The following is a 25,522-nucleotide window of genomic DNA, read 5'->3' on the forward strand; positions in this document are numbered from 1 at the left end:
GAAGCAAACAGATCCTCTGAGGAGTTTGCTCCAGATTCAATCGATCTTAAAAATTCAGCCAACACATGGAAAAATGTCCACTTTAAAAAAAAAAAAAAAAAGGTACAATCCTTTCCTGTTAGTACCCACATGAATACGATCTAAGGTGCTTTAATTCCAGAACACACTGGGCTTTGGCACTGAGTCGCTGCCTCATCATGGCTGACTGTGTCATTGGTTTTGGCCCCATGTGACTTGAGTGGTGAATCAATGTTGCTGGCTGGATCACTGATAAAGTTTGTGGAACTCAGCTCCTACGGCCATGATGTAAGCCTCGCCACTTCACTTCTTCATGATAGAGGAGATATCCAGAAACATGCTCTGAAAAAGACAAGAGGACAGCTGTGACTCCGACTGATAACACACAGTGTGTATGTGGTGTTCACTGAGCTCCACATATTAAGCATTATTGTTTTAAATGGACTATCATCACATTTGCACATTTCAGTAAACAAATCACATCTGGGAACAAAAGCAGTTATTACCATCTTTATCATCTATAAATTCCAAAATTAGTGTACACACTGCAAAAAAAGAAAAGTTGGGTGAACTCAAAATTTCAAGGCAACAAACTTCGATAAAATTTTAAGTTGGACAATTAAACTAAATATTTTAAGTTTTGTTTATGAGTTTGCTCAACTCTGAATTCAGATTTTTGAACTTATAATTTTACATTATAATAACTTTTAATCCTTACTTCTGCTAACTTCTGCAATGTGCTGAATTGGCATGATTGTAACATGCAATGAAATGTCAGCTAATGTTGCGACCACAATTTTGAGTTAGCATTGATACGATAATGGCTACTCTTGTAACTGTAACAAGCGGAGCCGCTAGCATCAGTTAGCCGCTAATGACCAAATTTCTCTGCTTTCCCACATTTCACAACAAAGAAATAAGAGTTAGCAGAACCATTGTCCCTTGTTGTGAACCCCAACTTAAAGATATAAGTAACAACAACTCACCAACTTGTTTTTGAGCAGACAACTGGCTTCCTTTGTTGTGCTAACTTACATCATTGCCCTAAATGTCAATAATTTATATTTCCAAGTTTTACCAACTTAAATTACTGTTTTAGGCACAAAAAAAATACAAGTTGGCTTTTTTGCAGTGCAGAAGAAAAACTAAATGTGAAGATGAAAACATTTGGTGACACTTTACAATAACCATAATTTATAAATGGTAAACAGATAGTTTATTCATCTTTAATCATCATTTATAAACCGTATATAGGCCCTTTAGAATGGTGAATACATAATGTATTAATTTTTAACAAACTAAATACTTTATAAATGGCAAATAGATGGTATATTAATGTAAGTTTATAGTTACTTTACCATTAACAAACAATTAAATTATAATTAATAGTTAATTAATAGTTTTAGTTGCACTGATTATAACATTTTTAACACCATATTAAGTATGTTATGATTTTGAAATGATTCATACACCTTTAAGAAATTGGTTTAAAACATTTAAATATTAAATATGTATAGCACTTTGTAAATGGTTAATAATTGGTCTATAAACCATCTATAAACATCACTTAGTTGGTTATTGTAAAGTGTTACCAAACATTTATCGTTTGTTGATGAGGTGACAGTGAATGCAGCAATGATATAAACGGGCTGGGCAATATATCGATATAAAAGATACATTTTTAAATGTGATATGGAATTAGACCATATCGCATATATCGATATAGTTAAATTTTTTCCCTTTCTTTATATATAAATGCTGCCCTTACGAGGGTTTGTCATATTCAGTTATTTTGTAATGTTCGTTGTTCTTTTCTCATACAAATATATTTATTTCAGAAAAAGATTGGCATATTTTATTTCATAGGCTATTTTTATTTAAGAAATTTTTTTTATTTAAATGTGCACTTTATGGAGCTTTGATTTTTAAAAAAAAAGGTACTCCTGTTCTTAAACAGTATTTATGTTCACTTAAATAAACGGTTTCAATAAAACTACTTGTGACATGTCATATTTGGCTTGGACTGAACATATCAGGATATATATCGTATATCGATATTCAGCCTAAATACATCAGGATATGACTTTTGGTCCATATCGCCCAGCCCTAATATTAACTGTAGCATGAGCAGCAGAGGTAAAACAACACATTTATGGGAGCAGATGAATCAGTTTATAAACAGAACATAACAAAGTGTTTTGAACACATTAAGGGATGTTAAAGAGACGGCAGGGTTCAACAGATATAATCCTAACAATGTGTTGTCTTCCAATCCCTCAAAAATGTCATAACAAATATGTTCTGTAATTCCATTCTACAATCATTTAGAACATGAATTACTAATTAGTGTAAACCAATTTTGACTCCACAGTGTTTTAAACCACATTTGTGTTTTAAAAGATTTGTTATAGTCTAAAGAATTCATATTTAATCTAATTTGCACTTTAAAATATAGAATTATAGAATAAAATTCTGAATTTATTTGTGTGTAAATGTAATTTATACTTAAATTTATTTATTTTTGACCCTATACAATCATACAATTCAACAAATATGACCTTGTGAAATAGTATTCAGTGTTGTCCCTCTGTTCTGTCTATAAGTCAGCTTACTGCCTCCTGTCAGTTGTTGCTGTCTTGTGTTTCCTGTCAGAACGGAAGGGAATCATCTGCAAGCAGCACTAGGGCTGTTTCCACTACCGGGTAATAGCCGGACAATACCCGGAATGAGGCGGGTCTCACTTGCCAAAACGCCCCTAATTTGAATACGAGCAGTCCGGAGCCGGCTTTTGTCGGGACTTTTTTAGTCCCTGTAGAAGAGCTGGGTCTTTTTTCTCCCCTGAAAACAGCCTGGTTACTGATTGGATAGATCGCTAAGCAGGATGTGACGTAGTACTCAACACGACAACAACACACACCATTTGTAAAAGCCGGCGAAGCAGTGTTCCCAACATAGCAACTTTGTTGCTAAATTTGGTAACTTTTCAGATCCCCTTAGCGACTATTTTTCAAGAAGGCGACTGGAGACAAATCCAGCGACTCCTTCTTACTCTTTTTAACGAGCTGCTAACGAGCTAGAGGCCGGCTTGTAAAGAAGAGCCGCCGTTAGCGGCAGTTAGCTACAGTTAGCTCTGTAGCAGTACAGTATGTATGTGCTGCTGCTACAGGAGGTGTTCACTTAGTGATCTCTGTTTGTTTACAACAAGCACCAGACACTCCATGCACAGTTAGCATGCTGTTAATTCACAATCACTATGTTTATGATCAGCGGAGACTCTGTGCATAATTAGCCATGCTGCTTTCAGCTGCTGAGGTTGTGCACAATTAGCGACGGTGAAAACAATACGTCACCTCCAGAGTCTCTAAATCCCTCTGGAGGCTAACTTGTAGTGGAGTAACGCAGAGTGAGTGGAGTTTTGAGAGGGTGTGGCCTGAGACTTTCCTGGTGGTCACTTCCCCCCTAGTGGAAACACGGCTATTGTTTGATTTCCATGACTTCCAGTGAGAACACTGGATGGAGGCAGGCTGCCTGTTTGGCTATCCAAGGGTTTGTGTGAATCATCAGAAATGAGCATTCTCTCTCTACTTCATCTCTTCTGCTGTCTCTTTCCACTTTCTCTTTGACTCTTTAGCTTCATCAAAACTCTAAGTATTAAGTATTTGGCCAAATGAGATGGTTGCACATTGTAACTCTCGTGAGCTTCTTTGATAATAATCTAGCAGAATGTCTCTGTTTAAGGACTATTAGACTTTTGACACTAGATGGATGGAATCCATGTTCCCAGATTGTCAGCTGCACTCTGCTCTGTCTAAGGCCCCGTTTACACGAGGACGCTTACGGGTAAAAACTATAAAATATTTTATCGTAAGTGCCTTTCGTTTAGACGGTGACAGCGTTTTGGGGCTTAAAAACGCAAAAATGTGAAACCAGCCTCCAGAGTGTAAAACTGTAATCCGCTCCACCGTAGCGTGTCATCTACACTCCCAAGACGCAAAACTCTGCTCAGATCTGCTCAGGTACGCGTTTACGTCACATCCATGCTCCAGTACAGGGAAATAAACAAACATGTGGGATTATTTCCATGCGTTGGACCTTCAAGCTGCTCTGGCAGCTCTAATAAACTTACAGATTCTAGAGTCTTTCCACCAAATGTACAGGATATGTACAGATAGTATTAGTGAACAGAGAAGGCTCTGGAATTACCTCCATCACATTTTGGATGCACCGATTGGTGGGAGGAGCCAGACGGCTTTGGAGGAGACCTGGGAGATCTAGTGGATGGTGGAGAACTTTGTGGAAGGAGTAGCTGATGAAAATGCGTGGCGTGAAAACTTCCACATGCCCAAAGATGCTCTTATGGCTTTAAGTGATGCCATCTGGCATGCATACAATCCAATTCCACACACTTTAGCGTCACCATATGCAGCAGATTTCCTCCTGAAAACGCTCGTCTAAACGCGGAATAAAAAGTGAAGACGTGACGCCACTTTTGCGTCTTCTGTTCAGACCGTCATCATGTAAACGTAGCCTAACTCTCCCTTCGATGATCTGGACAAGTGTCAAATGATTCAGACAAATGAGGTAGTATTTACTCACCATTGACATTCTTCGGCCTCCAGCAGGCGGCATCATCGGCATGTCTCCCTGCAGAGAGCCCAGTTCATCCGACTCCTCTGAGGTATGTAAGGAGAGGCTCGAGGAGCCACTGATGGATGACAGGCTTTCAGATGGTGGCCTGGTCATGAAGCTGGTCTTCCTGGGGTTAGAGATCAGGACTTCGCTCCCCATTGACTCCCTTCTCTCGACCTCATCCAGGGCTTTGAGAGCACTGGACCTTAAGGCGCTACAGGACAGCAGAGCTTCAAAATGGCTGGGGTTAGGGTGTTCTCCCTCACCAGGATACTCATGATGGCTTGTTGCACTCCCCTCAACATTGGACATGGTAGAAGCCCAGGCTGGATGGTGGTCCACCATAGCTGTTTGGACCTCTGGACCTTCATGGGTTTTGGTGTCTTGGATTGCACAGTTCTGGCCAGACCTGGTTGGCATTCTAGCTTGGGGACAGATATAGCTGGTCTGGCTGTGTCTTGCTGCATCTTGGTTGGCTTTCAACCCACTGTTGTAATAAGGAGGCCTCATGTCCGCCTCTGGAATCACTTTGAAGGTCTGAGTCAAAGGCCCATTGTGAGGTGATACATTACTCATCACACACAGGTTTGGTAAGGATTTCTTCTTGGACTTGTAAACCAAACTGTCGTCTTCTGTGTACCTCTCTCCATACAGTGTCTGTTTGATTTTCCTTAGGCCCAGATGGGATATTTCCAGAAGGTTGAGGAAAAGTGACACGCCAGCAATGGCGATCATAAAAACCATGAAGATGGTCTTCTCTGTGGGTCTGGAGATGTAACAGTCCACGCTGTTGGGGCAAGGCAGCCTCTCACACCTATAGAGGGGCTCCAGTTGAATACCATAGAGTACATACTGGCCCAGGATGAAGCAGACCTCCACCAAAGAGCGTGTAAGGATATGGATGATGTAGGTTCTCAGCAGAGAGCCTCTGAGAGGAGCCTTCTTTACCTTCCTCTGCTCGTCCAGCCTCCTCAGCTCCCTCTCCACGCGTTTTTGTTCCTCCAGTGCCAACTCAACCTCATCCAGCTCCTCCTTCAGCAGGGCCCGTCTGCGGTGGCGCTCTTTCTCCAGTGTTCGGATGCAGTAGAGGGCGTGGCCCATGTAGACCAGCGAGGGTGCAGAGACAAAGATGACCTGCAGGACCCAGAAGCGAATGAGGGAGATTGGGAAGGCACGGTCATAGCAGACCGCCTTGCAGCCTGGCTGGTCAGTATTGCAGACAAACTCGGACTGCTCGTCGTCCCATACGTCCTCAGCAGCTGCTCCTAGGATCAGCATGCGGAAGATGAAGAGTATGGTAAGCCAGATTTTGCCCACGATGGTGGAATGAATGTGAACCTCTTCTAGGATGCTGCCCAGCAGGTTCCAGTCACCCATGGTCAGCTTCTCACCACTTCACTGCCACATTTCTTCAAACTGTTGAGACACAAAATGCACATAGAACATATTACACGTTAGTGAAGATTTTGCTATGAGTTCTATTGGTTATGATAACATTGTACACTGCAAAAAAGGTGTGTCTAAAAACAAGATAAAAACACTAAATCTGAGGGAAATGATCTTGCTGCATGGACAGATAATTTCACGTGACAATATTTCTTAAATTAAGATTATTAAATCTAGAAATAAGCATGTTGTACACTTAAAATACGAAATTAACTCTTAAAATAAGATAAATTAAAGCTGCAAGCAGCGATGAACTGGCCCGAGCAGAGTGACCTGACAATGACTTGTTTCTTACCAAGATAAAAAAAAAAAACTTTAGATTTAGAAGTGTTGGATAATTTATCTTGATTTAAGAGTTATTTCTTATTTTAAGAGTTCAACATGCTTATTTCTAGATTTAATCATTTTAATTTAAGAAATCTGTCCATGCAGCAGGATCATTTCCCTCAGATTTTGTGTTTTTATCTTGTTTTTAGACACACCTTTTTGCAGTGTACTCACTTTGGTGAGTGTCAACTGAGATGTCAGATAATCCTTACTGAATTATTATAAATCCATCAAGGCAAGAAACACAAGCAGTCACATGATCAGACAGGTTGCAAAAAAGGTGAGACTTTATCCAGATTGGTTACAGCTTCCTGTGGAACAGAAGGTAAAGAAAACGCCGCAGCAGTGATGCCACTGATAAAACCACACTGCACAGGAAAAGTGTGCACAACTGCTATAAATACAACAAGACACTTTTCGTTTCAAATAATGTAGCTACCTGGGAGTTTATTTCAGCCTCTCTGAACGTCAAGGTCCTTATATTTGTTGCGCCTATTTTCAGTTTTCCAAAATCCAAGAGGAATTACTTTGGTGAGTACAATGTTATCACCGATAGAATTGGTGGCCAAATCTTAAAATCAAATAAAACCCAAGCTGTAATGATACCCAGCTGTCGTTTTAGAACAATGCTGGTCATTTTAGAATCCCAGGAAGATACCCAAACCAAGCATGTTAGTCGTCTCTCAATACTTTCTGACTGTTTCACAGTGTCCGTGGCTCTGACCTCCGACCTTTCTCAGAAGGGATTATGTGCAGCGTGTGTTCAAGGTAAAGAGGGAGGGCATTTTTGGAAAAAATATAAATGCAAAAAAATAATCTTAAATTAAATAATTTCAGACGGGGAGATGTTTTTTTTATTTTTTTCTTTGCTGAGGGTTTCCCTGCACAGCAGGTTCTCTGAATAAGGAAGGTCCTATACCTACATTTATAAACTTGATTTGTACTGTGGTGTGCTTTTTTTTTTTTTAAAGATTCTTTTTTTTGGCATTTTACATGCTTTATTGAAAGCGAGAGACAGATAGAAAGGGGGTGACATGCGGTAAAGGGAACTCAGGACAGATTCGAACCCGGCTCCACCGCAGCGAGGACTGTAGCCTCTATACATGGGGCGCCTGTGTAACCCACTATGCTACGGACCACCCCTACTGTGGTGTGCTTTTATGGAATTTTGTACTTGAATGGGTGATGTGTGAAGTAGAGTTATTGCTATAGGCTATTTTATATTTTTCTATCCTTGAAATGTTTTTTCTTTATTGTTTTACTATTTATTCTGTTGTTTTGAGACATGGTTTCATCTATGGTGAAACCAAAGAGGAATTTCCACTCAGTGGATAATAAAGATTTCGTATTCGTATTTGATTCATACTTGTACTCGTATTTTAGTTGTTGTCTGCTTCATTATTTGTCCAAAAACGTATCAACTGAGTTTGTATGATCTGAACTATACGCTTGAGATTCTGTTCAGTGAGCACAGCGGAAAAAATAAACAAACAAAAAGAAAAAAACGAGCAGCACCCCCTCTGGTCCTGTTTTCTTTGGTTTATTTTCCCTGTTTTTTACTGTCTACTGCAAATTGTGGATGGCATCTAAACATTTGATAGATCTAACGAGGTTATACATCATTGGCACTTTTTTTCCTTTTGCATTTGTGACACTTTATTTTACTTACTTGCCTTTTGTGTTTTTATTATTAATTTTCAGTTATATCTTCATTTTATTGTTATGTTGTCATTTTATTATTATTATTCGGCGTGTATGTGTGTATCTGTGTGTGTGCGTACATGGGTATGCACATGTTTATATTTGGTAATTACTTTATTTATGTGCTGTTGAATGATGATGATGATTGTTGTCCTTGAAATCCAAATAAAAATTTGATCACAAAAAAAAAGAGCAGTACAAATATAATTGGTCCATAAGAAGGGACTGTGATTGTCAATGGTTGTAGGCAGATTCTAAAAGGTGTGAGGGTGCAGCAGTGGAGCAGGCCCTGTCCCAACAAGGCGGTGTTTAGTCTTGGTGACCAGTGGAGGTTATGGAGGACAGGAGTGATGTGGTCACGGGTGAGAAGACAGGCAGCAGAGTTTTGGATATATTGTTATATATTGGAGTGTTTGGGGCGGGGAACCGTACAGTAGGCTGTTGCTGTAGCTGAGTCTGAATGTGATGAAAGCGTGAATGAGAGTCTCAGCAGCTGAAAGGGAGAGGGATGGAGGCAGGCAATGTTTTTGAGATAGAACAAGGCTGTTTTGGTGATATGTTTGATATTTTGGTCAAAGAAGATGCAAATGTTACAGACGTGAGAGGAAGTAAATGGGGTGCACTTATATTGCCTTTATCCAAAGTGCTTTACACAACACACTACACACTAGCCGTGGATGGACAGGGAGAAGTTCTGGGAGGATTTGATGAGAGATTTAGGAATGATGATGATGATGACTTCTGATTTGTCACAGTACTTTTTTGTAGAAAACATCCATAGTTTGAATATGCACATGGGAATTGTTAAGAAAAAAACTAACATTTAATATCACCAGAATAAAAAACACTTTGCCTTCAGCCATTCTGGTCCTACTCTCTGGAATTCTTTACCACATGAACTCAGCTCTGTTACAACAGTGTCTTCCTTTAAAAACAGACTAAAACACATCTTTTTTCTCAAGCTTTTAGTTAGGTAAAGGGTAAAAGGCTCTTTTAAAAGCTACTATTGTTGTTTCTTTTAACAATGATAATACCACTACCTCTTACCCTACTCTACCCTCATTTTTTAATGTTTTTAATATGTTTTTATGTTTTCATGTATGTCACATTATTTTATGGTTTATTTTATCTGTATTATATACAATTTTAATGCAACTTTTAGTGTATGTATATTGTATATTTCTGTTTCTGCTATCTAAATAAATTTGACTTGACTTGACTTGACTAAAAATGTATTAAGGTACGTACTGGATCGATCAGAAAATCCTTTCCAAACATCACAAACAACAGTTCCAGTGAGATGTGCTGGATATATAATTTACACATTGTTCTAAAACTGCAAAATCCTAGCAAGTGATGTGCTCATCCAATCAGGTGTAGTAGGGTTCATGTTGATGTCTGACTGAACAGGACATGTGTTTTACAGCCTCCGTATAAACAAGCCCAACAACTGAAGAAGAGAGAAGTCAAACTGTGGTCTGGCATTGTTACACAACTTTATTATAACAAAGGGCATTTATGTATTTACTGTCAATAACAGGGAAATCACAGTCTTGAGCACAATTTAGATGTAATAAAAACCCATTGAAACAAATATCACCCTCAGCTGGAAAATGACTTTGAAGTGTCAACACAAGACGGAGAAAGTGAATTAGTGATTAATTTTGGACATTTGCGCATACATTTAATGCATTACCCCAGTATTTCTCTCTAGCTGCTCTTTAGTATGAGCATTTGTTTCATTATTCAGTCAATGGATCAGCTCCACATGGTTCATATGGATGACATCATCCCAGCAGTCTGCTGCTCAGACAGACTTGTTTAACCCTTTAACCCTTTATCAGGCAAAGAACTATATTTGGTAATTTCAGGTAATATTTCGAGAAAAAAGTGGCAAATTTACTAGATTAAAGAAAAAAAGTTGCAGATTTAAGAGATTTAAAGTGGGAAATCTGCGCGAAAAAAGTTGCAGATTTACGAGAAAAAAGTGGGAAAAAAGCAACTTTTTTCTCCCAGATTCACCACTTAAATTTCATAAATCTACGCATTTTTTTCTCGTAGATTTGCAACTTTGATCTCGTAAACTTTTTTCTCAAAATATTATTTTCGTATGTTTTTTTTTACACTTTCTGGCTGTATGTAATATCCTCCAATATTCTCTAGGGTTGAAATTTGCAAGTATTTCAATGAGTGCCCTATTAAGGGTTAAAGAGAAGATTACTTCATGATTTTATGATGAAAAATCACTTTTATTAACATGCGATCGAAACATTGTTGATAAAATCATGTCATTGGAGCTTAGTGTGCATCAAACTCTTGTCAAGTCTGTCCTTGTCACTACCATAACTTTTTGGTGTGCATCACCCAGCAGGCCAGTGGTGGACTCAGACTGTTAGAAGGGTAGGGGCGAAAAAATAAAAAGGGCACATTCTGCACAACATGGAGCCCCACCAGCACACAAAAAGCTATGATGCATCATGTATTATGAAATAGTCCTCATCCTTGATTACAATTAGCATCAAGTTAAAGGAGATCCCGATCAAAGTAATTAATGATATGGTACTGACAATTAAAACCATTGAACCGAACCATCTAGGGGAGTCCCCCGGGATAAAATTTGTAATTTTTTAAGTAAAATGCATCAGTTCGGTGATACTATATTATTATATATTATTATTAATATATTATTATTGCTTTTCTACCACGGGTACAGGCAGAGTATTAATCCGCTTTTTGCTTCGTTGCGGATTTTAGTACCACTTGATGTAGCTGTTGGTCATATCGACAACACATGAAAACAACGCCTCTTTCGCATTCCCTGTTCGTCGGCTACCAAAGAAAGGCACCAAGGCACCAGAAGGGCACTCATTAAGATTAAGATTAAGATATAACATTTTTTTGCACTAGAGGGCACATCATCATAATTTATTGTATGAAGGGGCACCCTAGAGGGCACCCAATCATTTTTTTTGCATGTGTAAAGGGCAGCCAATAAGGCACTTCCTCTCATTTTTACCACTCTAGAGGGCACTTTAGCGCTTTTTCAACTATGGAGGCATCCATAGAAAAAAACTGTCATAGAAAAAAGCTCCATAGAAAAAAAAAATTACCCCCACCCCCCCACCACCAGCACTGCAACAGCCCATTCTGATACACAATCATTTATACAAAATACCATTAAGCTGTGCAGTGCAATAGGAAACAATTCCTTGCATTTTATTTGCATACTCTCTGTATGCAAATAAAATGCAAGGAGCATAGTTTGGTTTTCTGTTAGAAGGTCAGGTTACCTTCTTCTTACAAAATAATAATAATAATAATAAGAAGAAGAAGAAGAAGAATTAATAAAAGTATAAAAGTATAACATTTAAAGTTAGCATTATGCCACCTGAGAACATCTTGAGTCACCAGAGTGTTGCACACTTGTGAAAAAACATCAGAGCAAAGGAGCATTTCAGCAGCACTTACATATCACTGGTGTGGGTTCCTCCTTTGCCTCTTGATGCACTTCATCCTGTTTATATAAGCATCCTAGGAAGTGTCTGTGTCCCTATGGCTACCCCATGGAGGTGTTTGGTGGTCCTCCACTCCACATCCCTCTGCTCGCCTCACTCTTTGGTCGTCTCTGTTTGTGTGCTGAGGCTGCTGTGTGTTGGGAGTGCTCTCCCGTGTTACATGCAGGGTTCACAGGATGTGAGCATCGATCGCCTCCCGACGGGACAATGTCCCCCCCACCCCCGCCCTCCTCCCACACCAGCAGTGCCAACTCCAACCAGTGCCATCAATATCAGCCTCTCTGACAGGAGAGGTGATGTTTGTTTATGGCTGCTCTCTCACATCGGGCCTGCTTCTGGTGCCCTCAACATAAACATGTAACTGAGACAAGAGACAGCCTTCATATCTCAGCAGGCTCTTAACTAAACAACAATGCACCTACGAGCAGATGTGCGCTATGATTTTAATTTTAATTAGGAAAAGTTTTACCCTTGTAGGACTCACCATGATTTTTATTAATGCTCTTAAAAGTTTTATCCTTGAAAAAAATATTCTAGGGTGTTACCATCCCCCAATGTAGGACTACGGAAAAAAGCACCACTGCTAAATCCGATGCAACCATCTTGTTGTTGTTGTTCATGGAGTGACAATGATTTATGGTATTACATGCTGTCCTTTAAATAAACTCATTCATTCATTCATTCATATCTCATTTGGATTGTGTGTCTGCTGTATTGCTGACAGCTCTTATTTTGGGATGTTGTGGTTAGGCATATGTTGTAAAAAAAAATGTAAGAAATTACAGTAAAAAGTACAGTCAAATCGCATATGAAATAGGACATAAAATTAAAAATTGCACATAACCGCAGTAGACACTTTTATCAAGAAATAGTACAAAACTTTTGAAAAAACTGTAGAAAACACACAGTTTCAAATGTAAAAATGTAACTTTTATATGTAAAATGAATGGAGATATTCCATATTGTCGCAAGGACGCAATAACCCTAAAACTAAAGGGACTTTTCAGTCTAAATTACAGTTTTTGTTTTTATTTACATTTAAATTCACAGTAGAAAACCTCTCGGTGAAGTTCTGGCAATCACGTGCATTCAACAAAATGTGATCAGATAAAGATCAGGAGGACCTGAGGAGAACTTCATACTGCTGCATTTTGTTATACTGTAGTTAAAGCTGCAGCAGTCAATACGTTTGTATTGCTAACTGGTCAAATGGCGATGTATAATGTGGAAAGTGAACCCACAGAGACTTATCGCCAACTCTCTCCTCAACTACTGGGCTTTCTAACAGGCTTAGGTTCCTAACTGTTTTAGTTTTGTTTCACTGCCTTTGCCATCCTCATTTCCAGCCCCAGCAGCTCTGAGGAATCCACTGGACTCCTGCAAACAACAGACAGAGACAGAAAGAGACTAGCTGGAAAACATAGCAAGGTTATAGGCTAATAGTTTTGGATTTTTCATTACTTTTAGTTTTAATTTCGTTGTGATTTTTTGTTTTCAGATTCAGTTAGTTTTGATTCATTTTTAGAGTGAGTTTGCTAGTTTTAATTAGTTTTTATTTTTTGGGGAAATGCTTAGTTTTAGTTTAGTTTTTATTAGTTGTAGTTGTTTGTAATGGGGTATTTGTTGGGTGCCAGATTAAAAAAAGTCACAATAAATGTTCCTTTATTTCCTTTCCAAGTTTATTAAGTCATAAAACCAGATAGATGAAATAGATTTTATATCAACCAAAAAGGTTTACGGATGAAAAAAGTTGACAAAGATGAAAACTAAGGACATTTTCACTATAATTTTAGTTAGTTTTAGTCAGTTTTGTAACCACAAAATACAGTTTCAGTTAGTTATCGTTTGAAAAAAAAAATATTACTACTATATTTCAATTAGCGAATTCTAGTTTTCTTTATTTCGTTAGTTTTCATTAACTATAATAACCTTGGAACATAGTGGAGCATTTAGCAGCTAAAGGTTTAACATATTTTTTCTCAGGAGCTGGTGAAGACAAAAACAGAGTAAGAAGAGCAGAACTACTGGCCTTAACATCATCAGGACACAAACACTGAATAAATGCTGAATGCCCACAGTAACTGTTCACCACATATGAACTTCCCATGCTGATATTATGTTTTCTGCTTGTTCAGCTCAGTGACTGCAGACTCATGCTTTTAAAATGATTCTTTCCCTTTAATGATGTTAAAGTGCCACAACCAGAATAGGAGTTTTCTCAATGTAATAATCATAATAATGATAATACATTTTATTTGGAGGCGCCTTTCTTGGCACTCAAGGACACCGTACAAAAAAGATAGAAAAGAAACAGCAATAAAATACAATAAAATACACAGAATTAATAACAATACAATACAATAGATGGATGTGTCAGTAAATACCCAACAGTTGGAAGTACATTTCATAGATATACCAAAACAATGTCTTGTTTCAGTTTCTTTTAAACTATTGGACAGTTTTGTGCCATTCCTATTCCATTAAACATTTATTTCTTCTATATGTGTGAATCATTATGTCTTTTCACTGTCAGAGCATCGCTAATGAATTCTCTCGGCCCTCCTGCAGCATATGGATTATATCAGTTGTGCATGGTGTACTGAGTATGCAATGTAACTTAGATCATAGCGCATTGCTGTATGTCAAACTGCTTAACAATGCCATGACATAGGCATGGGGTTTCAACATATTGAATGCTGGCACTCTCCCTGTGAGGAAGGCCCACAGACCCCCCTCCCCTCGTACACAGAGTAAAGCAATAGTTCATATTACTGGCTTGATTTTAGAGCCCTGGTGCCTGGCTGCATAAAATGACCAGCTGTGCCTGGAGGGCCTTTAATTAGGTTTCCATCGCGCTCTGACAGAGTCAATGGAGCATTGATTTGATTTTCCCTTCAGAAGCTGCAGCTGTGGTCGCTGGGGCCAAAAGCCAGATGTCACAGCAGGATCATTGGATTACACAACCAACCGCTGCTCAACAGGACTCCGCCCATCAGAATGACTGACAGCTGAACAGTGAAGGCGGGACTTTATCCAATCCGTCTGTTTGTTGACACTAGATCTCAACCCACCCACCAGTTGGATATTCTCCTAGTCCTCAGGAGGACTGATTTTGGTAATCCCAGTTCACTTAGCAACAAATGGTGGACTGTTAATGTGTAGATTTACTCAAGTCAATTTTGCAACATGGTCTCACAGGAATCCGTGGAATAGCCACGGAATCACTCAAATTTACGTGAAACTGACACGGATTTCGCTACAATGCAAGTTAATGACAGTCATATCCCGTGGCTATTCCAACATACAAAGTGATTATGTACATTCACTGAGTGAATATTTAGAAAATAAAACATATATTTCTTGCTAGAAATGTGATCGAAATCCATTTTTATGCAGAAACTAAGTCAAAATATTGATTTTTTCACTAAAAATGAGAGAACTGTCCGCCATGTTTTTTGTTCTGACCGCCGGGACCTTGAAAGTCATGTGACTTGGAACAAACCAATCAGAAAAACTTGCATTGTATCGTAATCCGTGTCAGTTTCACGGAAATTTGAGTGATTCCGTGGCTATTCCACAGATTTTGAGTTAAGCGAATCCATGGCTATTTCACGGATTCCTGTGAGACCAGGTTCCAATTTTGAGGTGCTAGTCTTTCCATTTAAAGCAGAACTATACCGCATTTTCAACATAATAAAACAGTTTAGAGTCATTGTGATGGTAAAACGACAATTCTATATAAGCTGTGTTTCCACTACAGTCGAATACCCAGAATAAGGCGGGTCTCACTCACCAAAACGCCCCTAATTTGAATATGAGCCGTCCCGTGCGGTCTTTTGGCGGGACTTTTTTTGTCCCTGAGGAAGCTCTCTGCTCAGCACATCATGTCCATGACCTGACCTGCAACAAACCTTCAAATCACCAACTCCTGCCTTGATATAAAGATAGAGACACAAATACAGATAGTGACTTACGTCCACAGAGACACACAGATTATTCTAAAACAACACAATACTGCTTACAGGGTAATGCATCAGTCATATTAATCTGTATTCAATTCAATCATAGTACTCATAATGGCAATAGGGCAGTGGCAGTTCTAGACCAGTGTTACTGTGGGGGCTAAGCAGGGGCCAGTGTTTAATCAGAGGGGCACTTTACAAAACAGCAAAGATTATATTTAAGCATTAAAACCCTTTATTTTAGGTTATTTAAAAATCTAATTTAAGTATATTTGGAAGATACAAATACATTGATTGAAAAAATGAGACTTACCAACAATAACAACTATTTTTGATCGACTATGACATTTCTCATTTTTGTGGAAAATTACTTTTTTTATTTTGAAAGTGCAGTACAGTCAGAATGATCTTTTTTTTTATATACACACAACTTTTTATTTCACAATTAAACTATAATACAATGTACACATGCTGGGTTCCTTTTGTGTACAATGAGATATTGTTTGAACAAAAAATAGGTAAAAATGGTTCTGTCCTTCATCGTTATAAATTGATAATTTAAATATTAATTTGACACAGGGGCCACAGCAGGGGGCCAAGGGCTTCTTCACAGGGGCAGTGGCCCCTGGAGGCCCCTGTATAGAACCAATAGGGCATTTGACTTGATTTAACAGTAAACCGTTAAAACAATAAATAAATACATGAAACAGGGAGAGCGACAGTGAGGCTATCTGCCTTAAACATTAGGCTACCCCCATCAGTTATTGTTAATACCTGGAAGTACACTACAGGCCAAAAGTTTGGAAGCAACTTAAATTTTCTGTTTGCAATGGCTTTCTTAAAAAACAGTATGGATTCTGTTTTTTTTTGGGATGTGTTTACTGCATGATCAGACTTTACTTTTATTGAATTGAACCATTTTCCTCCATTGACCTTTAGGTAAACATTGATGTTATCAGATCATTGGTGAATAAATATTAACAAAAGAAAAGAAGGGCTTAGTTTTAGGGTTGAGAAGATTTGGAAGAGTCACAACTTCAATCCAAAGATAAAAAACAAATCACAGTTTGCATTATTCACTTTAGCTCTTTGGCTTTTGAGAGTTTGGATACAAAAATCCCAATAAATCTCAACTGTGTTCATATCTCTGACAAACTACCACAGAAATGGATAAAATAGAAGCAGCTGAGTAAAGAAACAAGAGTTCAGATTTATACAACAAGGAAAGAAGGATACACAAAGTCTAAGCAATGATACCTAAAGATCTGATAATTATAGTAAAAATGTGTTCTAATAAGTGACTCTTTATATAATAAGAAGCCAGTTGTCTGCTCAAAAACAAGTTGGTGAGTTGTTGTTACTTATATCTTTAAGTTGGGGTTCACAACAAGGGACAATAGTTCTGATAACTCTTACTTCTTTGTTGTGAAATGCGGGAAAGCGTTGAAATTCGGTCATTAGCGAAAGCTAGCAGCTAACCGATGCTAGCGGCTAACTGATGCTAGCAGCGCTGCTTGTTACAGCTACAAGAGTAGCCATTAGCGTATCAATCCTAACTCAAAATTGTGGTCACAACATTAGCTGACATTTCATAGCGGCGTTACAAACGTGCCAATAGCATATTGCAGAAGTAAGGATTAAAAGTTATTAAAATGTAAAATTATAAATTAGTACAATTTACAGTTGAGTTGACAAAAATCTGAATTCAGAGTTGAGCAAACTAAAAAAAAAACTTAAAATATTTAGTTTAATTGTCCAACTTAAAATTTTATCGAAGTTTGTTGCCTTGAAATTTTGAGTTCACCCAACTTTTCTTTTTTTGCAGTGTGTGTGAACATATATTAAAATTAATGTATATGTCTGGCTGTGTCATCCTTACAAAAGAAACTGACTGAGAACTTTTGTCTCTGTTCCACCATCAGCTCCAACAACATCATTCCTGTTTTGCTTGCCATGTTCACAGTGATCCTGTACACATGATAAAAAGATCAGCTGTTGCATCCAATGCTCATTTTCATTCCACCCTGACATGTAGGGTGCTGGCTGAAAAAAAGGTAAGTATAATACCAGAACAACAGTGTGTCAGCAGGAAACTATTGAAATATTTAACCCTAATCCCTGCAGTGGGGTTAACAGAGGTTAAGCTCACTGGGTGGGAAACAAGGTTGGATTTTTCATTAGTTTTAATTTTGTTGTGAATTTTTATTTTCAAATTCAGTTAATTTTAATTAGTTTCTATTTTTTTTTTTTTTTGAAAATGCTTAGTTTTAGTTTAGTTTTTATTAATTTTTTTGTAATGGGCTATGTGTTGGGTGCCAGATTCAAAGAGGTCATAATAATCTTTTTGCCTTTATTTCCATTGGTTTATCCATCGCAGCCCAATAAGGTTATTAACTCTTACAGTTCCAGGTGTTTTTTGGGTTTGGGTGTTTTTTTGAGTGTAGACATCCCAGTCTCAGTAAACAAATTTACCATGTGTTCCTGCATGTTCACTAACAGAATCCTCTTCCTAATAGAAACACTGGATTATGTTTGAAAAAAGTTTACAAAGACGTAAACGAAGGACATTTTCACTATAATTTTAGTTAGTTTTGTAACCACACAATACAGTTTCAGTTACTTATCGTTTTTTTTTTTTTAAATAAAAACTCGTTTTTATTTTTATTTCAGTTAATGAAAATGTTTTTTCAATTTTAGTTTTCGTTAACTATAAAAACCTTGGTGGGAAGAACCACGACAAACAATAGGACAACTGTGAAAAAGAGGGCCGGGTGGCTGAGGAACACAATTCAAGGAAATAAATGTGCTTTATAATATGTAAGCCATACTTTTGTTGGATCTACAGTGTGACTTACAGCATCTATGTATGTACTTGTTTGTTTATCGGGTTGGTGTTTAGTCAGTTATGACTTTTTGTCTCATTTTCCCATTTTGCTGCCTGCTGTAGCTCAAGCAGAGTTTTTAAATGTTCACTCAAAGTGCAGAAGTCCATCCATTCTCTGGGTGCATCAGCTTTCTGCATTCTCGTTGGTCTTCAGCCTCTGCAGCTCCTCTTCCAGCGAGCTTATTTGCTGCAGCAGCTCCGTCCTGTCCCGCTGGGCTCTGAGCTCCGTCTGCTGCTCCACCTCCACAATCTTCCTCTCGTACCAGCGCTCCAGCTGAGTCGACACCGTCTCAAAGAAACGCTGAGTCACCTGACAGAAAGACAGCAGCACATTTGAAGGGTTTCCTTTTTTTTTTTAATCAGTCAGTGACCTGTCAATCAAAGGTAGCCACGCCCCAAATCTTACAATTCTTCTATTTTCTTCTAAATGGGGCCATTATTAGAACAAATTCTCTTGGAGATGATTTTTTACTAGTGATTGAGAACATAGTGTTGTCCTGAAAAAAATTTCTGAGGTAATAAATCAATTGTAGACTGGATGTGATTAAATGTTTGACCAGTATAGATTGGTAAATGCTATAATTGTCATCTTGTTTGTTTGCCTTGAGACTACAGACATAATATTGTGTGTAAGTTCGCAGTGCACATGATTTGTTAATTGTAGCTCTTAAGGAAATGCAAAAATCCTTATAAACTAATTTAGAATGTTTAATTTCTTATGTTATGTAATTTCAGCACCCCTGGTTAGAGTACTAATATTCATGGTTTGTTAGGTACCTAATTGTTAACCCTCTGAAATCTTGGGCTATTATGTCCTTTAAAAAATCTGTTACATTTTTTTTTACCATGCCATGTTGGTATCAGTTTTTTCAGCGTTACCTCACCTACATGTCCTGATAATTAATTTTGAACTTTGACTTACTTGATAAAAATGTTGAACCCAAAAGAAACAAAAGGAAAACATAAAATCTGATCTTGAAAATTATATTTTCAATCACACATTTCAAATAAATTCACAGAATGTTAAATGTTGAAAATATGAATACAGGTTGAAAATATGACATATAAGAGGTAAAATGAGGATCTCTAGTTCTATATTTTTATACTAAATATATTTGACATTATCTCTGGTTTGACTTGGTCAAATATAATCCAAAAAAATCTGGCATGAAGTTTCAAGCCAGAACTTTAGAGGGAAGCTGATGGCAAGACTCGATGTTGCTTCATTTTTATGTCTTCACGTCATGAAGAAGTCATGTGCAGGTGCTTTCATGGACTCTAGAGCAGTAGTTCTCAACCTTTTTGAGTCGCGACCCCCAATTTAACATGCATGTTGTCCCCCGCTCACTGAACAGAATCTCACAGTTCAGATCATACAAACTCAGTTGATACGACGAATTTTGGACAAATAATGAAACAGACAACAACTAAAACATCTCTCTGACCAAAATGACCAAAAAACTACATAAAATTCAGCAAAAAAGGACTCAAATTGACCACAAAATGACAAAAAATGACCACAAAAAGACACATATTGACCAAAAAAAGACACAAAATGGCCCTTAAAAGAAACAAAAAAAGGCAAAAAATTGCAAAAAAAAAAGACATAAAATTACCAAAAAACTAAACAAAATGACCAAAAAAGACACAAAACGACCAAAAAAGATACAAAATTACCAAAAAGACTAAAACACATGAACACTTTAAGACAATGGAGACAGAGCTGACTTCCAAAATGATTTGGCGACCCCCAGAAATCATCTCGCGACCCTCTTGTGTGTTTTCCTGTTTATAATTTATAGAAAACCATAACAGTCAAGCCTCATCATCTCCTATTGCTCTAAATGTGTGCATAGTGACAATAAATGGCTTCAACGGAAACATCATGGTGATGCGATGGTACCATGGTGATGCTTGAAGCAATCCTAGAGATAGATTCTACAACTTTATTATTACGGAAAGAATTGATGACCAAAACTACAAAGGACTTCTTAATCATATCTCTCCTAACATCCCTGATGTTTGCGTTAAATGTCTGACTGAAAAGGGAACTCTGATTCACTGCCTATGGGAATGCTCTAAGATTTTGGTATTTTGGGAAAATGTTGTTAAATGTTTGTCACGGATAAGTGCAGCATTCCATTGACGTCAACAGTCTGTATACTCAGAATATACCCCAAGGACTCCATCAGAACGAGGAAATCAAAAATGATCGACTTTGGACTTCTCCATGCAAGGAGAGTGATTGCACTATATTGGAAAAATGTAGAACCACCATCAATGGCAATATGGAAGAAGGAGTTCATGACTTGTCTTGGACTGGATAGATTGACATACATTGTTAAAGGTAAACAGGAGGAGTTTGCTTGGATTTGGGAATCATTTATGTCATTCTTGACCAATGAAACGGATAACACTGACTGAACAACAGGTTATGAAATGATCCTGCCTTTTATTTAATTTAATTTTTATTTTTTATTTTGCTCCACTTTAGTCTTATTTATTTCATTTTAGTACTTATTTTGTATTAGTTTGATGTTTGTTGTCACTGTCCATTTTATTTACTCATTTTCTTTGTCTGTGTGACTGAATGTATGTTCGAGGGGATATAAATGAAAATGTTTGTATATTCGACATAAAGTTTGATATGCACTTCAATAAAAAATATTATTGAAAAAAAAAACAAAGGACTTCTTAAAGAAAAGGATGTTTAGGAGCATGTTTGCATGATTGACAGGTCACTGGCTGCTGTGGGGACAATCCCTATCACACCCTGGGTTCATTTACCTCTATAGCGTGCTGATTGTTCCTCTCCTGGCTGAACGTGGGCTCAGTGGGACGCTCAATAAAGAACTCCAGTGTCCTGGTGCCCTCGCTGTGGATCCCTGTGTATCTGTGTGCACTCATCAGTTCCCCAAAGTGTTTTCTGTCTTGTGTGCTACAGTTGTGTTCCTGTTGGGTCAGTCTGGGTCCCTGGGTGCTGATGCTGGTCTGGCTGCTGCTGCTTGAGAAGCCCTCCTCATACAGGGGCACCACTGCAGTTATGGGACTGGTCTGCAGGCTGGAAGCTGCCAGAGGGGGGTCAACAGGGCCCAGGCCTGAGGTGTGCTTGGCAGGCAGAGGAAACAGGGTTGTGTTCTCATAGTCATCTGGTGACAGGTGTGGGGTTGGAGAAAACATTTTTTTAATACAAAATGGATCAATGTTGGAATTTTTTATGTCTCCATAACAGAGAACCACAGCACACAAATGACATGCATTCATTCAATAGCTGAAATATACAGAGTAAAAGGCCAAACTGTTTTCTTTTTAAACTTGACTTGGCAACTGGTCAATATTGTTTTATGTCAATTCACACATTACATCTCTGATATGGGATTGGAGTGGATCTGTTCTTCATCTCCTGGATCACAGATTACCTGACAGGAAGACCACAGTATGTCAGGTTGGGGAACTGTGTTTCTGGGACATTAATAAGCAGCACAGGGGCTCCACAAGGCACTGTTCTGGCTCCACTCCTGTTCACACTGTACACAGCGGACTTCAATACAACTCTGAGTCCTGCCACATCCAGAAGTACTCGTACGACACTGCTATTGTGGCATGTATCAGGAATGGACAGGAATCTGAATATAGGGCTCTGATAAAAGCCTTGAGTGACTGGAGTCACAACAACTATCTCCTACTGAACACCTCAAAGACTAAGGAAATGATCAGAGATTTCCACAGGTTCAAGCCCCCCTTCAGCCAGTGAATACCTGTGGGGTGGACATGGAGGTGGTGCCAAGTTCTAAGTATCTAGGTGTATACCTGGATAATAAGTTGGGCTGGTCCCTAAACACAGACGCTCTCTACAAAAAGGGGCAGAGCTGCCTCTTTTTCTTCTTGAAGCTCAGATCTCTGGACATGTGTAGTGTGATGCTGCAGATGTTTTATCAGTCTGTGGTGGTAGTGTGTTGTTTTATGCTGCAGTCTACTGGGGAGGCAGCATCACACACAGAGATGAAGGCAGTTGGACAGACTGGTCTAAAGAGCTGGTTCTGTGGTTGGAGCCAGGTTGGACACACTGGAGGAGGTGGTGGAGAGATTGTAGTGTACACACACCGGCAGTAGCCCCCGTGGCCCTTTCAAAATTTCCCCAGAGGAAATTTTCTAGTTATTATTATTATTATTATTGTTATTCTCTCCTTGAGCCATCAGGCTGTCTCATTCTAACAGAGATACCAGAATAACTGAATTTCCCCTCGGGGATGAATAAAGTAATTTTGATTTAATTTTTGATTTGATTTCTGTTGGACCTCATCACATGCTGTACTTCTTTCTGCTGTGAAAACGTTCCTTTATAATTAGATGAAGTCACATGGACATACCTGGTGACCTGTCAACTTTCATTTCAAAGTATGTCCTGCTCCCCATCTGCTGCTGCTCTGGGCCTCCCAGACTGTAGGTAGATGTAGATGGCAGGATGTTGACGTAGGTAGCCAGTGACGTGCTGCTGTCTCCAGACGCCACAGACAGCAGGGGGAGTGATTCCAGGTCAGTGTCTACTACGGATTGCTCCACAGACTGTGAGGGCAGGAGCTGGTAGTACTGGGTTTTTGCTGGGATGTGGATGTCCATGTCCTTCAGCTGGGACATACACCACCTCTTGAGTTCATGAGTCACTGCTGTCTGCTTGAGATAAGAAACAAACTGCTGTATGATCAAACCTTCCCTTAACCCTTTGATGCACAACATATTGACCCCCCTTCTAATGCACAACACGGGTCAAAAATGACCCGCATTCATTTCCCATGTTATTTAATGCTGCTGTGTGTTTCTGTGCTCTATCTTTTGATATCAACTTATTTTATGATTGAATATTCCAAGTATTCTTTAAATATCTTGCTTTTGAAAACAACAGATCATTATTTCTGTTTTGCCTCTCATACTTTATGATGAAAAAAGTTTTTGTATTATTACATAGCTAAATACTTGGCTAAGTAGCTTGCCAAGCTAACTACTTAGCCAAGAAGTTAGCTAAGTAGTTAGCTTAGCAAGCTACTTAGCTAAATACTTAGCCAAGAGGTCAGCTAAGTAGTTAGCTTAGCAAGCTATTTAGCTAAATACTTAGCCAAGAAGTTGTGTTAAATTGGCACGATTGTAACGCCGCTATGAAATGTCAGCTAATGTTGCGACCACAAGTTTGAGTTAGCATTGATACGCTAATGGCTACTCTTTTAGCTGTAACAAGCAGCGCCGCTAGCATCAGTTAGCCGCTAGCTTTCGCTAATGACCGAATTTCACCACTTTCCTGCATTTCATAAAAAAGAAATAGGAGTTAGCAGAACTATTGTCCCTTGTTTTGAACCCCAACTTAAAGATATAAGTAACAACAACTCAACAACTTGTTTTTGAGCAGACAACTGGCTTCCTTTGTTGTGTTAACTTACATTATTGCCCTAAATGTCAATAATTTATATTTCCAAGTTTTACCTACTTAAATCACTGTTTTAGGCCAAAAAATACAAGTTGGCTTTTTTGCAGTGTAGTGTATTTGAGGCAGGAAGCATAGAGTAAACTAGATGGAGACCTACCTGTGCCATCAGAGCCTCCTCTCTTCCCTGGGCAGCTCTCTGCTTCATCTGGTTAACCATCCTCTTCCTCTCTGCTGCTGCTCGTTGCTGGTTCAGCATGTCCGACACTTTAATCTGCCCAAGCCAAAGTAGAGAAACATGTTTTGGTAAAAACAAATCTGAATCAAGTAATTATGTAACCTTTTTGGAACTTTCTAGCATTAAAATTGCCAAATTTTAATTTCAACTGAAACTTTAAAAAAAAAATGCTGCTAAAAATATACCTATTATATGTGAATGTGTCTTTATGACAAGTCAAAATGTTTTTCTTCAGTGATATTGCCCCCTAAAATGGTGTTTGATTATTATTTATATTTTTTAAGGTACAATCGATACAATACACAATAGCATAATTTTAACCCATAAGAACCAATGGTGACACTTAAGAAGTGACTTCTCCAAAATGTGGGTGTGACTGGAAACAAATGTGAAAAAGTAGCTAATATCAAAAAGCGTATTTTTTGTTACGAGGCTAAGTTTAACAATTCTAATCCGTTAATAGGATGTCCTGTATTGCATTTTACTTGTTCTGACCATATTTCCTAAACAAATTAAAGTCACAATTTTGATAAATGTTGCAAATGCAAAAGAAAAAGGCAAATTTGTGTCTCTGTAAGCAGAAAATGTGTCTATTTTTTTAAATTTTAAAATAAGAAATATAAACATAAATACCATGAACGCCCATTGTAATGTTTATGTCACATCACAGATCTTTGACATTTAGGGGTAGTATTTTTTTTTTTTAAAACATCAGAAATGTGTTCTATGTGGTCCACTTATAGAACACATTATTTAAGGACAACTGGGTCTGGGTTCTTATGGGTTAATTTAGTGTTTTTAGTACTCACCAAAAATGTCGTGTCATATTTAGGTTTGATTTTAAAGACATAGGACAACCAGTAGTTTTAATCAAAGAGCTGATCTTTAATGAAAGACAGACCTGGTGTCTGTTCCTCTGCTCCATCTTGCCCAGCTGACTGGTGACCTGCTCCTGGACGTTCAGGATGTGTAACCTCATCTCCTCCTGTGTGGCTTTCAGCTGGCTCTCCAGCTTCTTGATCAGAGGCTTACAGTGACATCCATTGGCTGCTGCCTATGGTCACAAGTCACAAGGTCACACTCACTAGCAGGATGAATACAATACAGTATCCTTTTTCTCAGTCGTTTTGGTGCATTTCTCACATCATAATTAACAATTGCAACAGTTAGTTGAACCTCCACAACATTTCGTCATTTGTGCTCATCATAGCAGCAGTTTCTCCTTACAACTAATTACAAATACTTTTAGACAGTCATCAAGTGCTTTCATACAACTCTCTGCTGTTTTATAACATTATCATCTGCTTATGTCATGTCAGTCATAATTAACTATACTTGTGAATGCTGAATAGTCATTCCATATAAAACTAATAGTCCTCATTTCAT

General features: G+C 38.2%; 2 protein-coding genes across 2 annotated transcripts in view; both read right to left on the reverse strand.

The window, feature by feature from the left end:
- Positions 1-286: 286 nt before the first annotated feature.
- Positions 287-6,024, reverse strand: gja10a (gap junction protein alpha 10 a). Its single transcript, XM_059352916.1, has 2 exons — positions 4,611-6,024; positions 287-360 (listed from the first exon to the last, which is right to left on the reverse strand). The coding sequence occupies exons 1-2, from the start codon at positions 6,022-6,024 to the stop codon at positions 287-289; spliced, it is 1,488 nt and encodes a 495-aa protein (XP_059208899.1).
- Positions 6,025-17,228: 11,204 nt separating this feature from the next.
- ankrd6a (ankyrin repeat domain 6a) overlaps positions 17,229-25,522 on the reverse strand; it is a 35,256-nt gene continuing 26,962 nt past the window's right edge. The window contains exons 11-15 of the mRNA XM_059352914.1: positions 25,038-25,190; positions 24,059-24,172; positions 22,853-23,153; positions 21,270-21,631; positions 17,229-18,792 (exon numbers count right to left, since the gene is read on the reverse strand). Of these exons, the coding sequence (XP_059208897.1) occupies positions 18,607-18,792; positions 21,270-21,631; positions 22,853-23,153; positions 24,059-24,172; positions 25,038-25,190 (1,116 nt within the window). The 3' untranslated portion in view covers positions 17,229-18,606. The remainder of the gene's footprint in view (positions 18,793-21,269; positions 21,632-22,852; positions 23,154-24,058; positions 24,173-25,037; positions 25,191-25,522) is intronic.

This window comes from Centropristis striata, chromosome 16 (assembly GCF_030273125.1).
Source record: "Centropristis striata isolate RG_2023a ecotype Rhode Island chromosome 16, C.striata_1.0, whole genome shotgun sequence".
Lineage (NCBI taxonomy): Eukaryota > Metazoa > Chordata > Actinopteri > Perciformes > Serranidae > Centropristis > Centropristis striata.

What these genes read in the sequence shown, in the direction of transcription:
- gja10a (XM_059352916.1), bottom strand. Translation starts at nt 6,024, where the DNA reads ATGGGTGACTGGAACCTGCTGGGCAGCATCCTAGAAGAGGTTCACATT. An exon ending in CCGAAGAATGTCAATGGTGA is followed by an intron (nt 361 to 4,610) that starts GTAAATACTACC and finishes TGTCTTTTTCAG; the next exon opens with AGCATGTTTCTGGATATCTC.